The sequence below is a fragment of the Purpureocillium lilacinum genome, assembly GCF_023168085.1.
Source record: "Purpureocillium lilacinum CBS 284.36 DNA, scaffold_1, whole genome shotgun sequence".
NCBI lineage: Eukaryota > Fungi > Ascomycota > Sordariomycetes > Hypocreales > Ophiocordycipitaceae > Purpureocillium > Purpureocillium lilacinum.
Window position 1 is genome coordinate 2,939,048 of NW_027072111.1, and position 15,153 is coordinate 2,954,200.

Consider the following 15,153-nt stretch of genomic DNA (forward strand, 5'->3'; position numbering starts at 1 on the left):
TGGGCGTCTGAATGCTGTTCAGCGCGCTGTTCTGAACTCCCACGACAGTGTCCCGGCGGTACCCCTGGCTTTCTCGATGCCGAGACGGACCACCGCAATGCATGGGAAGAGACTCCTGCCGTGCTCCTCGGCTTCTCGCAGCGCCCTCAACGTTGCGAGTTAATACAGGCCCCGATGCACACCACCCTCGTTTCCATCTTCTGTTTCCTCTCTCTTGTAGCATCCTCGGGTCTCTCGACCACTTCCACAGCGCAACACAGAACCTTGATTGGGGCAGCGGAAGCTCACTTTCTCTCATATCGCTGCCCTCCGTGCCACCAAGGGCACTTCCAACTCACCATGCCTCGCCAGATCTTCAAGAACAAGGTCATCGCCGCGGCCGGGCCGCTGCCAGGCAGCCTGACGGTCGAGAACCTGAAGCGATGGACGTCCATCCGCCGGGGCCAGTTCGTCGACGGCTTTGACGAGACGGTGACGCACCTGCTCTGCACAGAGGAGCAGTTCAACAAGCGAGTCCCTCGAGGTGCGTTTACACTCCCCAACCTCGAGATGTTTCCCTTCTTTCTATCCTCCTCTTCGTCACTCTGGCTCTCTCGCTCTCTCGCCAGTAACGTTATTGTGTCCGCAGCTCGATTCAATGACTATATACTGACAAAGGGATGTTGTCGCAGTCAAGGAGGCGCTCAAGCGCGGCAACCGCGCCCACATTGTGCACTTTGACTGGTTCGAGGTCTCGGCCGTCAACGAGAAGAGGCAGCGCGAGAGCGAGTACTCCATGCGCGATGTGCTCGCCAAGAAGAACGCCGCCAGGCGGGAGAGGGAGCGCGTCGAGAGGGGCAAGCGGGAGGGCGAGAGGTTTGTCAACACGAGTGCGTCAACCCCTCGCTTCCCCTTCCTCTAGATGAGAAGCGAGCAAGATCAGCTAACGTTCCCTCATCGCGTTTCTCTCTCTAGACCTTTACCACATCTACAGCGACAGGACAAACTTCTACTACCAGTTCGACATCAGGCGCGACGACGAGTCTTCAGGCCAGCAGGGCCAGCGCTACCAGCTCTGTGTAAGTGTGTGCGCAACGCAGCTCCCACATATCCTCCCATTCCCATGCCCAACGATGAATGTCTCGTTACTTTACTATCCTCGGATCCGCGAAAGGTATGACTGCTAACGGCGGGCGGCAAAACCGCATGCGAGGGATTTCAGCTGTGGGAGAGCAACGCCAAACCGCACCTGTACTGGTTCACGGCCAAGTTCCTCAAGCGCAAGGGCGACAGCCAGCCGACGTACCACCGGCCGAGCGCGCACTCGGGCAAGTGGCGGCACGAGATGGACCTAATGACCGATTTCTTCCGCAAGAAGACGGGTATAGCGTGGGAGGACAGGGTGCTGCTGCAGAAGACGACGCCGGGCTCCTTCTTTCAGTACACGCCGCCGGTAAGGTTGCCCCAATTTCTGATCCGGCCCCCCTTTTCCAGCTGTGGAAGGCCTGGCGCGCATAGAGAGAATTGTGCTGACGGTGTTGTGTATTGGCAGGCTGGAGGAAAGTCTGTTGGACGAAGACTGAGCTTGCCGTACGAGGACTGCCTCCAGAAGAATGCCGAGCTGCGCGGTTTGCCATGGCCGCCGCCGGAGGAAACCCAGCGACAAACGTTGACGGAGGTCGAACCCGGCGAAGAAGATGGTCCGAGGCCCCTGCCTGACCCTGATGAACATGAGGCAGGCGATGGAGATGATGTCTCTTCGTCGACGGCCGAAGCAGAGCTCACCCTGGAGCTGGCCACGCCACTCACTCCTAAGAGCCTGGCTGCTGAGCATCCAACTGACGTGGACGTTGAGATGGTTGACGCGGAATCCCCGTCAGCAACCACGCCCAACGCCCGCATGATGGACCAGAACTTTGAAATGCCCACTCCGCCGGACGACATCAGCGATGAGCCGAACAGAGACGCTTCGCCGATATTGGTCGAAAGTGCAGTCGAATGATGGGAGCTCATCACAGGTCCCAAGGCCACGTTCGATGAGTCGGGGACGAGTGGACTTGAAGGGCTGGAACCCCGTCATGTAAATCAGCATTATCAATCTCTCTCGCTCAATACGCATACATGTGATATCTCGTCGTGAAAAGATCCACCTTCGTAACGCCATGCCAAGAACAGTGATGCCTCAGAACCGCAGCTTGGGCATCACAAACACCAAGAGCACCAGCGAGAGCATGAGCCCGTACACCCACGCGTACAGAATCATGCGCCCCCACCAGCCCTTGCCCTCGGTCATGCGCCGCAGCGCGCCCATGCCACCCCTCGTCGCGTCCATACCGCGCTCAGTGCGGTCCATGCCTTCCCCTGCGCGGCCGAGCGCCTCCTTGTCCGCCTCGAGCGTTGTCGAGAAGCGCTGCGAGCTGGCCTTGAGGGCGCCCGCCATCTTGAGGATCGAATCGGACAGGGCGTCCTGCTCGACGCGTTGATGGTCGAGGATGGCCTCGGCGGTGGCGGTCGACGTCTGCGGACTGGTTGCCTCGCCTCGTCGACGGTTGGCGAAGAGGGTTGCCCGCGCAGTGGTGTGTGAGGTCGGTGTTTGTGTGCCCGTTCGTGAGCGTAGGGTCTGGGATGTCTGAGTCGGGAGGGATGCGGGTGGCGTCGTAGTCGTCGGCGAGACGTCTATGGGCAGGGGAGGAGCAGCACTTGGGGCGGGAGGAGGTTCCGGGACTGCGCCCGGGGTCGGGGACGGCGGATCGGGAGTCGCTTCGCGGACAGAACGGTCTTCCGTCGCCTCCGCGGACGTCGAGTCCATGCTTTCGCTGGGTGTCGGCACGATATCTCCCAGCAGGTCCTCTTCATCGGAGCTGTCATCGGCTTCTTCATCTGCAGCAATCTGTCGACGTGTCACCATGGTCAGCCACAGTGCGCTCTTCGTGGGCGCGGCAGCGCATGGTACGCCCAGACTCACCTGCTTGAGGTCCTCCAGCCTGTCTAACAGAGTGTCCAACGTGTCCCTGTGCGCGGTGAGAGCACCTTGTAGCTCCAGCCTCCGCGTGGGCGCCTTGAGAGCCAGGGCATCCTGCTCAAGCTTGAACAGCTGCGCCCGCGCATACTCGAGGTTCTGGACGTCGCGCGTCAGCGTGTCCCGGCTATTACATGGCGGCGGCCTTGGATAGGGAGGGCAAAACACCTACAGCTTCCAGCCTGGCCCTCTCGTACTCGCTCGTCCGTAGTCGATGCTCTCGCTCGGGTGTGGGATGCAGCACGCTCTGCTGAAGTCGGGACAGCAGCTGCGACAGCTGAACGACGGCTATCTGTTGGGAGTCGCTTGCGGTCGCCTGCGCCGCCGCAGGGCTATACGACAGGCGCGCCATGGTGTCGCGTTGTGGTTGTGGACGTCGATGAAGTTGAAGGGTCCAGGTGGCATCGGGGAGCAATGACGTGGGTGGAACTAAGGTCTACCTCGGGTTCTGTGCTGCTGGCTGGTTCGCCTGCAGGTGAGTGCTGGCGGCCCGATGCGGGGGGCAGCGTGCCGCCCGGGCAGTCACCTACCAACCTATGGAAGGTCGGATGCGACCCTGCAGTAGCCACATCGCTATAATGCACTGTAGCCACTGCGCTCGTAGCAGCTGGAGCTTACACGGCACATGCGTTTAAATCTCACCTGGGCGGGTAGCATTCAGACGGCGAGGTACTTATGTACAGTATACACTATCTATAAAACACACCTAAAAGACAGTTACAACCCGGCACCGATTTAATTATACGACTCACTAGGCTGGACTATACGGTTATCTACTTTTACTAGAGATCGATATTATATAATGTATTAAGCTCTTATTCCCGTCTATAGCTCGAGCAATAGTCTACGCGTTTATGCGCTATACCAGCCGCCTGCAGCATGTGCTCATCAACCTTCAGTGCAGCCAGGTCGACTATTCTGTGAATGTGCCTTGAAGCCGGTCAGCGGCCACTCGCAACCTCGTCAAGGATGGGCCTCATTCTCATGTCGACTTACGTCTCGAACATGTGTCGAAACGTCTCTCTAGTCGGCGCTCTCCACGCAAGAGCAGTGCTGGTGGCAAGTGTCCTGGACGTCCTTGTACGGGTGATAATGCCCGTCGGAGCAGTAGGACAGAGGCGTGTGGCACTTCTCAAAGTTCGGAAACATGCCTCCCTTGCACGTCACTCTGTTCTTGCGGCCGGCCTTGGGCTTGCCGCCCTTGCCGGACCTGGCACCCTTGCCGCCGCCACCCTTGCCGTCGAGCTCGGCACTGGCGTCAGCCGGGTCGCCGGGCAACAAGCCGTCGTCGTCCTCGTCATCGTCGCCTTGCAGCTTGCTGTCCTCCACGTCGGCCGCATCAGAAATGCTGTCTACGAGAGACTGCTCATAAACGTCGGCGGTGAGGAAAGATTCGTCTGCCTGTTCCGAAATGTCCGTGTTGCCATTCGCAATCGGGGTGGCGAGTGTGAGGGTGCCAAAGGCAAGGAGCGTGACCCAAGACAGTTGCATTTTGACGTCTGATGTGAGGACCTGCGTGTTCCTATGCCGTAGCGATGAATGGAAGTCGATGGATTCCGGCAGATAGATACGGACTGGAGCTCCACGCTCTTATACTCTCCTCGAGTTCGCCACTTATATCTCGGCATATACATAGGTCAGCTCGAGGCTGGGGCATACAGCCTAGAACTGTGTTTGCGCGGGCCTCTTCAGCGACCGAGCTTGCCAACGGCTCAAGGCCACTACCGAGTGTCGACATGCGCTCGGCGGCATTGTACTTCCGACCATTATTGCGTCTTGTCGTAGCTATGGCTTTCATCTTTCGAAACTAGCTATGTATAAGTCATCTACGAAGGTGGCATGTGATGACAACAGAGACAACCCTGTTTAGCTTCGAGGAACCAAACTACGTCGGATCGCTAACAACCCCAGACTAGACGAATTTCTTGGCGTAACATTCAGTACCATCTTCGATCCCAAGGTATAGGGCGTAACTGCCGTCCGGCATGCCCATGACCTGCATGGAGCAGTCGGCCCGGCCGTTCGCAAGACAGCCAGCGAATACCATGATCGGCCAGCCGTTCGGCGAAATTTCTCGGCTAGACGTCGCCGTGCCGGGGAGCGACGACGGTACCGTTCTCGTGGCCAGCTTATTCGCTCAGGCCTGAGCAGCGCTGGCAGCGAAGCGGTGAGACTGGTGCAATGCGGCTTCGGGTATGGCTGCTAGATAGAACGCTCAGGTCAATCCATAGTCCTATCGCGCGAGAGATGCACGGACTCTTCCGTGCGCAAACAACTTTCATTCCCGGGATGTTGTACTTACAGTACAGTACTGTACTGTACAGTACATTAGTGGTGAGAGTGCTCATGCCCTTGCAGCAGTCACACAGATCAACGGCACTCGTCCTGGCGTGGCGTCGGCAAGAGGCGAGACTTGCGTCATGCGAGGCTCGGGCCAGGCAGCTTTCACAGTCCTCATGTGATATGTGAGTTTCCATCCGGTGCTCTACTTTTGCCCACCGTACACGAGAGCGGAATAGCGGCTGCGAATGGCAATAATGCGTTACTGTACCGTGGTGTCCGTACAGTATTGAGCGTCCCTTTTTCCAATCAACAGAAGTTTAGAACAGCGTCCAATATTGGCTGAACGCGGGTCGTGCCATCTCTTGAGTCTTGACCGGGGCCAACTTGTACACTCCTGACCGACCGGTTTCAGCCTCACCCTCGTTAATCTAGAAAATCATTGTAGCAACGCCAATTTTGGGTGCTGCCGCTAAGGTCTGGGTCATCTGTGAGGCTGAATATAGTGCATCGATTGAGAGCGGGGCACCTCCTGACGACTCACCTCAATATGAAGGTCCTGTCAGCAAGTCATTGCTATTGCGCCGGTGCCATTGATGCCTTCGTTTCAGAGCTTTCTTTTCTCCCTCCTCCCTGTCATTTCTATCGACAAAGCTTCCAGACACTTTAATCCCCGGCCATGGCCACCCACCCGAGGGAGCCGGCATCGTCCCCGACAAATGCGCGAGACAACCCGGAAGAAGAGGAAATAACCATTATCACTGGAGAAATGGCTGTGATGCTGGACGCGCTGGGGTGCCTCCAGTCCGACAGCCGAATCCTCAGAACAATTGTCCTGGTGGGTCCCAAAATGGAGGTATCAGAGTTCGACTTCGACGGCGAGCAGTCGACATACTTTACATTCAAGCCGGCCGGAACAGACCTGCTTTTCGAGAACGGCGTCTTGGAGATGATCATGGTGCGGACGCAGCGTGACGGCCAAGATGAGACCTACGGACTATATCCACGACCAACGGCGCTAATAGACGGGTTGTCGCCCACGGCGCTCCGTGCCGATGTCGCGGCCCTCCTAGGCAATCCGGAACGCGTCGGACCGAACTTCGACCGGTACGAGGTTAATAAGCGTTATTTGCATTTCGAGTTCGATTCAGACAGCCGAGTCAGTAAAGTTTCTGCGTTGCTAAGGCCAGTCTGAGAGTGTAACGGTTCTGGCTATGGGAACCAAGCGACAGGCGCGGCCACACGACCCGGCCGGCCGGAGGAGTAAAACAGCCCGTTCCGCAGGAGTACCTTAAAGACTGGACTTGCAAACTTCAGTCTTAATACAGACCACGACCGTACTCCCCACACAGACTGAATGGACTCATTGCTCTCTCACCTGGCTACCCGCGAGGACAGGTGTGGTCATGACATAGGATATAAGCCAATCATGCAAGTTGGTAGACGAAGCGGTCAGTGCGTTTTCGTATAGACTGTCTGCGGCTGCCCCGTCTTTCGCGAAGCAAATAGTCGCGACGCTTTGGTCAAACTTTCCCAATAGCTGCCGTTCATCTCTGGCCGAGCTTGTGTCTAGTACTACAGCCCTGCACTGCACACTACAGTAACATTCCTGTTCTCGGAAAACCTCCCAAAGCGGCTCGTCCAAATATAGCTCGCCATCCGTTTCCTGTGGTAATGTCCCAGCTCGGGTGCGATCAAGGGTGAGGCAGAGGGGTTCTTAGCGAGCCAGAGTCTTTTCCCGACAAATAATGAGCGGACACTGTCATAGCCTCTACAGTCCGTCGACTGATTTGAGTACTCAAGGTACTGCAGGCCGCGCAGTGGTCGTGGGTATCGTGGTGTATTCGTCCATCGAGAGCGCATTGCAAGGTGATACGCTCGTTGTCCCTCGAGCGGAGAAGCCCTACTCCTTTGCATCCGGTTCCCTGTCGAGGGCTGTCCGCAGCCTCTCCTCTTGTCGCTTCCAGTGGCTGCCCTCCTCGTAGTCGGAGCTGATTTTGAGGGCCCTTCGCAACCGCTCGCTCTCCTTGATCTTGGCGTCGGCCATCTCATGGACTTGGTGCTCCTTGAACGTCTTTCTCGGGCCGCCGGTCTTCTTTCCCACTTCGGCTTCCGCGGTCAGCTTTTGCCGCAGCTCGTCGCATCGGCGGTCAATCTCCTCTTCGTCGACCCTAGACAGGTCTGTCAGTAAATCGAGTACGAAGGCATGGTGGCGAAGGCATGATGGCCGGGGCCTGTACTCGTCGTCCTCCAGCTTGTCCCGCAGCTCAAACACCTTGACCTCGATCTGGCGCTTGCGGTCGTGCTCGAGGATGCCCTTGTCGGGCTGGCGCTGTCGGTGCCGCAGGCTGTCGAGGTCCTTGGGGTAGGGCGCGGCTTGGTCGCGGGGCCTGATGTGCGCGAGGTTGCGCTGGACGTAGCCCGAGGTGCCGCTGCCGCGGGGCGTGGACAGGCCAACGTTGTCAGACATTATGGCGCATGGATTCGTAAGTGTCGTGTCGCAAAAGGGCAACCACGCTGAAGATGCGGATGATGGAGGTGACGCCAGCGGTAGAGGGCCGTGACAATTCTGGCAGGCGGTGAGGCGGGTTGCGACGATAACGAGTGGCAGAATCGATAAACGTGGGGTCGCTGCGGCGTCTCGTTAGTTCGAGTCGTACAAATTCATAGTGGCGGCCAGGCGTCGAGACGATGACTCAAGTCGCAATGGCGGGCTCTGGGTTTCCTGACAGTTAAACTCTATCAAAGTGTCATCCAGACATATTCTATATAAATACGCCCTTTCATCCATCTTTCAGTCGTCACCCAGTCCAGTGCCCACCCTTTTCATCAAACCAGTCAACAGACACGAATTCACAATGCCCCATCTCCCATCCGTGGACGCCGAGCCCGGCAACCTCGAAGACTTGGTCTTCCCTCCCGTCACCAAAGACCACATCCAGAACTGCTCCTACGACTCCTGGTTCCCGCGCTACCGCAGCTCATGTATCAAGTCACGCATCATCCCGCTCCCGCAGAGCGCGGTGTCATACCTCCAAGAGGACGGCATCGTCCTGGCAGACGACGATGAGGCCGAGGGAGGAGAGGTAGAGGAGGAGTGGCATTCTTCATGGGCCACGGGAGCGGCACAGCGGCCGCAACTTGACCGTGCGGACGACTCGGATGATGATGAGGCCGACGAGCCAGAGCGCCTGCCCCCGAACAAGAGGTTCCCCGAGACGCACCAACTCATCAAGGACAAGATCGCAGAGCTGGGCGGCGCGGTGGCGCCCAAGCTCAACTGGTCATCGCCCAAGGACGCCAAATGGATCTCACCGCATCAGAATACACTCAAGTGCACGACCCCCAACGACATCTATCTCCTGCTCAAGTCGTCCTCCTTTGTCTCGCACGACTTGACGCACGCCTTTGACGGTTGTACCGCCGCGCCTCCCTCCCGTCCGCTCGCCCCGATTCTCGTGCTGCGGCCCTTCTTCAACCCCCACGTGGCGCTCGAGTTCCGCTGCTTCGTCAAGCACCGCGCCCTCATCGGCATCGCCCAGCGCGACCTCAACTACTACGCCTTCCTCGAGCGCCGGAGGCCCAGTATCTGGCGTAAGATTCGCCGCTTCTTCCATGACAAGCTGCGCCTCACCTTCCCGGACGCCAGCTTCACCTTTGACGTCTACCTCCCGGAGAGCTCACTGGCGGAGGATGGCTTGGGTAACGTGCGGCTAATGGACATTAACCCCTGGGCGCCGCGGACGGACTCGTTGCTCTTTTCGTGGCAGGAGCTGCTAGACGCCGAGGTCAAAGATCCGCTGTACGGATCAGTCCCTTCAGGTGAGGCCGCAGCAGACGTAAGCGACGACGAGGAGGACCAGGTCGAGTACAGCCCCGACGTGGCGCCGGAGCTGCGTCTCATAGAGAAGAACGACCCCGCTGCGTTTAACTTCAGCACGTCGCAGTACTCGGCGCACAAGCTACCCAAGGAAGTGGTGGACGCAAGCATGGGTGGTGAAGGCGGGCTCCGCGAGTTCGCGCAGCAGTGGAAGGACATCACGGAGGGCCGGGGAGGAGACATGTGGAACCGGCCCGGGGGTTCGGGTGCGTGAGGGAGGGGGGACGCCGGATTCAACGTGAGCAGAGTGATTGGGGAGACGGGCTAGAGACTCGTTGAGAAGAAATCTCTAATATACCGTTGAAAAGCTATTGTTTGCCCGTGCGAGCTAGCGCTAAGTTTGGAACCGCCACGAGGAGTGCGTGGGGATGTGAACAGCGGTCGTAGACTGGGGTGATGGGGGAACAGCCGGCTCGATCAAGGAGGCATATCCAATAGATCCGTCAGATTTCTTGAGCGGCTATTGTGTGCGCATGTGAGCAGGCGGGAGCGGAGGGTGGCAGGCGGCGAGTTTGGGCTAGGGCCCTACTACGCAGGCTGCCTTTGTTCCGTTGGTCTGAGCTGATCGGGGTGACGGGTAAAGGGCCCAAGTGAAAACGCATCGCCAGCTGCCCTTTCACGGCCTCTCTTTGCCTGTTGAAACAAAAGAGCGAGAGGGAAGGCGGGTGCTCGCGGGGGGAACGGGGGGAGGGGGGAGGCCGATGAACGGGTGATCGAGGCTCTCGCGAGTGATCCGGGGTTGATTGACCACTGGCGCCAAAGACGAGACGAAAGAACAGAAAACGGGACCGCAAGCCGCACACAGGGGCGGTTCATGTCGCATTTCAGGTCGAGCGGCCGTTTCTTTGCGGCGTGTAAGTCGGAAACGTGACCGGCACAGTGTTAAAACAGTGGGTGGAGTCACGCGCGAGCGCGTTGCCTCGAAACGCGTGCCGGGCGAGAAAAAAAAGCTGCCCAAAAGCAGAAGGGGCAGGCTGACATAAGGCTGCCTGCCTGGCACGCGAAACCCTGCCAACTGCCCAAAATCGCCCTTCCTCAACCTCAATAGATCTGATTGTCAACCTCGCCCACTATCATTGTGCGCTGTGCTCGACGACAATGCCGCTCTGTTCACGGCCATTGTGCTCCCGCTGAAGACAATTGCTGCGCCTGATGCAACCCGATCACTCGCACCCTCGCCGACCCTGCTGCAGAGTATAAATACCTGCCGCTCCCCCCCACCGCGCGCCAGGTGCCTCCAGCTGCCCCTCTCGCACTCTTCACCTCACCATCACTCAACTATCACCAACTGCCTCACTCATACTCCACCACCATCTGAGCCACGACGCTGTTCACACCTTGCCTCACTCTCTTCTTGAGGCTCCTTTTTGGTGTTGATAGACTTGGCTTCGCGCAACTCTTGAGTATTCGCTCTGCACACTCTCCTCGACTCTTCCACACTCAGGCACTCGGGCACTCGGGCCATCTTGCCTTTGCACCAGCACCCCAACAGACGATCCCGCCGCGTGAACAGACTACACGCCCCTTCCTCTTTTACCTCCTTCGACTCATTCGAGTTCCTTGCCTGAAACCGTCAGCCCAATGCCTGCCAAGGGAGCAAGAGGCGGCAGGGGCCTCAAGAGCCCCAACCGCGTCAACAAGACGGCTTCGCCGGCGAGAGCCACCGGCTCCCGCCAGCGGTCTCGTTCAAACTCGCCTCGGGTGCAGCAGCGCCTCGAAGAGGCTGTCGGTGCCCAGCAGGGCCGTACCAAGCTTCCCAAGGGCCGGGCCATGACCCAGCTGTCCCGATCCTCGTCCCTCGCAAGCAGCCCTCCTGCCACCGCCGGAAGTGCGCGAGAGTCCAGCCAGACCCAGCCACGTACCAACACCTTCAAAGCCGTGAATGCGCCAGTCGCCCAGATGGCCGACGTGGCCCACATGGTCGCCGACGCCATCACGGACGGGGCGTACCGAACCTCGGACAACAGCGCGGACAACCTTCCGCCTCTTCGTCACGACGAATCCTCTGAAGGTCCACATGAGGCCCAACCCACCTCTTCCTCCTCATACGAGAACGACGAAACTCACAACAGTTCTGTCGACAGCAACGAGGAGGATGACGACCAGCCCATGACCGCCGAAGAGATGGTCCGTCGCACCTATGGCGACAGACCCAAGATCGAAAGCGCCCAGTGCGTCAAGCTCGCCGGCGAACCGGCTCGCCGCGAGCCCGTCCAGCGCCGCCCCGGACAGAAACTCAACCTCGACCGTCGCAGCAACGTCGAGGCCCTTCTATGCCATGTCGTCGGAACCCCTGCCGAGCAGCAGTGCAAGAACTGCCGCAAGGGCCACGGTCCCTGGAACAGCTGCGTCGTCCACGAGGGACTCATGTGCAACAGCTGCTCCAACTGCTGGTTCAACGCTAGCGGTGCCCGGTGCACCTTCCATGGTAAGTTCTGTTCATTCCTCTAGTCCTCGCAGCTGTGCGCAGCTGCGGGCTCCGCCTATAAATTGCCCATCCCGGTCCCATTCTCACCCCCTCACCTTTCTCTCTCCTCAACATCTTCTTTTCATTCTTCACTCCGGAATCCTCAGCCACACTCGCAAACTTGCCCTCCTATTCGCACCATATCCTCATCACCTATCACGAGACGTCATGGGACTAACCCTCGCAGTTCCCGACAATAGCGGCAACCGCCAGCAAGGCCATGGCGTCCCTCAAGGCGCCCCCGTCGCGGCCCAGGGTCAGATGCAGCAGCGCCAGTCAATCCCTGCCCCTCCGCCGTATCTCCCTCGGCAGCAACAAGCTCCTGTGCAGACCGCCACCCAGCCAGTCGGTTTCCGCAACCTCTCCGGCGGCAGCGCTGGCCAGTATCGCATGAACGAAGGCGTCCACCGTGCCATGTCTCGTGGCCTCAACGGCGCTGTTGTCGCCACCCACGAAGAACGTATGCTCGCGAGGATCGAATCCGCTGCTCAGGAGCTCGGCATGCGGATCGCCGAGTATGACGAATACCTCAGGACCATCCATAACCCGACCGCGCCCACCGGTGCCCCCGCGTCGTCGGCCCAGAATCAGCAGCAGCAGTAGAACGGCTCTGGTGGTGCTGCCGGCCCCAACAACCCCGGCAGCGCTGACGAGCTACTCCTCCGCTGGCTCCAGCAACGCAATGCTCAGTATTACGACCCCACCCCCGAACCGGGCGAGTACTAAGCCACATCTTGCAAGCCGCCGACTCTTCTCCCTTGTCTGAGGCAACTCTACCGATACCTGCCTGCCTGCAGCTTCCTGGCAGCTGCACGCTAGATGAACTTCGCGTTACGACGTCATGGTACGCTACCACCCTCCTCTCCTGCCTTTGGCAGACAATTCTGCTGGATGCCTGCTAACGTGTGCCTACAAACAGAACATTGCGATGCATTGCCATTGCTGCGATACCCCATTTGCGCATTTCCGAGTGGCTACGTTTTGCTCCCCCACCTGTGGGATGATGCATCAACAAGGCCAACGCGTCCTTGTCGAGAATACCGCGGGTTTCGCGTTTTGTCCTTTTTTCCTAGTCTGCCTCGGGCTTGATTGATTCTGCGGCATTCCGACACCACCTCTGCGGACCACACGGGCCGTCGATCGAAGGATGTTGGGGCGTTGTATGTGAGGGAATCGGCTGTTGGCGTGGTTCTGCACGGGAGACGCCTTCTGTGGCTGGGTTCTTTCGCTCTGGATCTTTCAAGGCCAGTGCCCTTTGTCTCCTTTCATTTCTTTCATGAGTTCGTTCATCCCGGAAAGGAAATTGTCCTGTACATTAGTACTTCTGGTTTTTGCTGACCAGGCATCGAGCACGCCCGTGGGCAACGCTCTGTGTCTGTCTCGGTCGGCCACCGGTCAAGGAGGATGGAATTGGGGGCTACTTGAAGGGGCTTGGGCGTCTCTATAATTCTTTTCTCGTACATTCGAACAGCAAGTTTGTCTCTTGATTTCGTGGCGGCTCGCAGCTGCACAGGTGAATCACGTAACATGTCTTGAATGCCAGAGCAGAGAAGAGCAGAGCAGGCTCGCAGGTAAGTTAAGGCCCTGAGCTCCCGGGCAGCCTCGCGGCACGACGGCTGGCTCACCCGAACATGCACAAGGTTACGTTGTCCTTGCTCGCGTGGCGGTTGCTCGCAGCTCGGGCTACGTGGCGAGGCAAGTCTTATGAGGGTCTCAACGTCACCGGCGATACGAGGTCAGCAAGGGGGGTTGCAGGCTAGGCTTGAAACTAAAGATACTCTGTAACCTGTACGGCTGGCAAATACAAAAAAAAACTGCTAGTCATTCCACCGCCGACGACGTACGGATTAAATTCCAAGGGGTAGGAAGCCAGCTCCTAAGACGACCACGAAAACGAGAGACGGTTAGATACAAAAAAAGAAATGAGAGAGCTTGCTCTTTTTTGTTCGTTTCCCCCGGCCTAGGCCGTGAAGAACCGGCGGACCTTGTCCTTGCTGTGGCCCTTGCCCTCGCTGTGGTGACCAGAGGCGGCGACGACGGGTAGAGCGCGACGAGCGGCCCGGACACGCAACTTGTCGTTGCCGTTCTTGTTGTTGTTGCCGCCGCCGTCGATGGTGTTGTCATCGGTGCCGCCGCTCTTGTTGCCGCCGTTGGGGGAGCCGTTGTCGGCGCCGGGAGCGGGAGAGGCAGGTCCCTTGGTGTCCTTGGCGGGGCCGGTCAGCGAGTTGTCGTCGGTGCTGCCGCCGTTGTTGTTGTCGCCGGGAGCCGTCCCGCTGGTGGAGTTCTGCCCTTCGGTCCCCGATTGGAAGACGACAGCGTTGCCAAAGGGCCCGGCAGGGCTGGTATTGACAACATTCATGACGCAGACGTTTGTCGCGTTGCCCACTGTCCCGGTGCAGCTCAGTCCGCGGGGGACCCTGAACTTGTATTCCTGCGTTGCTGTCAGTGCCTGCGTGTCTGCCTGCCTCAGGGTGCTGCGAGGGGGATCTCGAGACCTGAGAGACGTACAAAGTTCTGGTTGATGTTGTCGGCGCGCTTTTGGAGGGCAAAGCGGGCAAAAAGCTTCGAGACGATGTTGTTCCGGCCGGCATTCCCACCACCACCGTTGCCGCCGGCGCCATCGGCCTGCTTTCGAATCTCGCCCCGCTGGCCGGGAACCTGCACGAGGTTCTCAAGCTCGATGCCTTGCCTGAAATCGCCCTTCGCGGTGGTGTCGACAATGGCCCTGACTGGGCCGCCGCCATCCTTTCAAGCGCGAGGGAGGACCAAGGTCAGCGTCAGGGCTCAGACACAGATGTTAGGCAAAGAAGATCGCGAAATCTCGCACACGCGTTGCGCAGCCGAGACGAGGGCTAGGGAAGGGAAAGAGACGAAGGGAGAAAAACAGAGATAGAAAAAGGCTCACCGAAGTGACGACATGCCACTCGCCGCCGATCCAGCCCTCCCCGTTGGTCCGCACCTTGGGCACGCTGGCGCCCGCGTAGGTCATGGCCCTCGCGAACCCGCTCTCCATCTGCGTCCGGCCGTAGGCGGTGGTGACGCCCAGACCCACGCTCTTAAGGTTTGCCTTTTGGACGGGCGAACCGATTTCCGTCCGGGCGACAGGGCCTTCGGTCGCGGCGGTGCGGATATAGTTGAGCGGCGGCATCTCGTCGGGCGTTAGGTCGCCTCGCTGCGTCGCCCGACCGTCAGCGAGGTGCGGGCTGGAGAAGGGGGAGGGTGGGAGACGAGGTGAAAAACAGACGATGGACTCGCCGACGATTCTCTTCGTCTACGTGACCACCATCGCCGCCCGAGACGTACATCTCTCGCAGAGGAAGAGACATGGGGCGGATGGGGGATACTTACGGCACTCTGAGGAAAGCCATGGCCCTCGACCAGCGGAGAGACGGCAGCCAGCGCCGCTGCGAGCACGGTGTTGTACGAATACCGCATCTTTGACAAGAAACGAAGAGAAGAGAGAGAAAGATATTTAACCCGACGTCGGAATATACAAAAGAGATACGACCCAGCGTATCGTGTGAGAAC

General features: G+C 58.9%; 8 protein-coding genes across 8 annotated transcripts; 4 read left to right on the forward strand and 4 right to left on the reverse strand.

Moving 5' to 3' along the window:
* Window positions 1-339: 339 nt before the first annotated feature.
* On the forward strand, window positions 340-1,981 carry PLICBS_000602 (uncharacterized protein; the record flags this gene model as incomplete). The annotated part of the gene is made up of 5 exons (XM_018318372.1): window positions 340-523; window positions 672-869; window positions 955-1,058; window positions 1,202-1,432; window positions 1,532-1,981. 5 exons carry the CDS (start codon window positions 340-342, stop codon window positions 1,979-1,981), a joined length of 1,167 nt encoding a protein of 388 aa, XP_018183897.1.
* Window positions 1,982-2,161: 180 nt separating this feature from the next.
* PLICBS_000603 (uncharacterized protein) lies at window positions 2,162-3,350 on the reverse strand (the record flags this gene model as incomplete). The annotated part of the gene is made up of 3 exons (XM_018318371.1): window positions 2,162-2,869; window positions 2,945-3,097; window positions 3,171-3,350. 3 exons carry the CDS (start codon window positions 3,348-3,350, stop codon window positions 2,162-2,164), a joined length of 1,041 nt encoding a protein of 346 aa, XP_018183896.1.
* A 671-nt stretch (window positions 3,351-4,021) lies between these two features.
* On the reverse strand, window positions 4,022-4,489 carry PLICBS_000604 (uncharacterized protein; the record flags this gene model as incomplete). Its single annotated transcript, XM_018318370.1, has 1 exon — window positions 4,022-4,489. The coding sequence occupies one exon, from the start codon at window positions 4,487-4,489 to the stop codon at window positions 4,022-4,024; it is 468 nt and encodes a 155-aa protein (XP_018183895.1).
* Window positions 4,490-5,957: 1,468 nt separating this feature from the next.
* On the forward strand, window positions 5,958-6,473 carry PLICBS_000605 (uncharacterized protein; the record flags this gene model as incomplete). The annotated part of the gene is made up of 1 exon (XM_065599628.1): window positions 5,958-6,473. One exon carries the CDS (start codon window positions 5,958-5,960, stop codon window positions 6,471-6,473), a length of 516 nt encoding a protein of 171 aa, XP_065455700.1.
* A 708-nt stretch (window positions 6,474-7,181) lies between these two features.
* Window positions 7,182-7,748, reverse strand: PLICBS_000606 (RNA-splicing factor; the record flags this gene model as incomplete). The annotated part of the gene is made up of 2 exons (XM_018318368.1): window positions 7,182-7,449; window positions 7,519-7,748. 2 exons carry the CDS (start codon window positions 7,746-7,748, stop codon window positions 7,182-7,184), a joined length of 498 nt encoding a protein of 165 aa, XP_018183893.1.
* A 388-nt stretch (window positions 7,749-8,136) lies between these two features.
* Window positions 8,137-9,372, forward strand: PLICBS_000607 (uncharacterized protein; the record flags this gene model as incomplete). The annotated part of the gene is made up of 1 exon (XM_018318367.1): window positions 8,137-9,372. The coding sequence occupies one exon, from the start codon at window positions 8,137-8,139 to the stop codon at window positions 9,370-9,372; it is 1,236 nt and encodes a 411-aa protein (XP_018183892.1).
* A 1,367-nt stretch (window positions 9,373-10,739) lies between these two features.
* Window positions 10,740-12,228, forward strand: PLICBS_000608 (uncharacterized protein; the record flags this gene model as incomplete). The annotated part of the gene is made up of 2 exons (XM_018318366.2): window positions 10,740-11,586; window positions 11,813-12,228. 2 exons carry the CDS (start codon window positions 10,740-10,742, stop codon window positions 12,226-12,228), a joined length of 1,263 nt encoding a protein of 420 aa, XP_018183891.2.
* Window positions 12,229-13,585: 1,357 nt separating this feature from the next.
* Window positions 13,586-14,773, reverse strand: PLICBS_000609 (uncharacterized protein; the record flags this gene model as incomplete). Its single annotated transcript, XM_018318365.2, has 3 exons — window positions 13,586-14,056; window positions 14,134-14,370; window positions 14,531-14,773. The coding sequence occupies 3 exons, from the start codon at window positions 14,771-14,773 to the stop codon at window positions 13,586-13,588; spliced, it is 951 nt and encodes a 316-aa protein (XP_018183890.2).
* Between the last annotated feature and the right edge of the window lie 380 nt (window positions 14,774-15,153).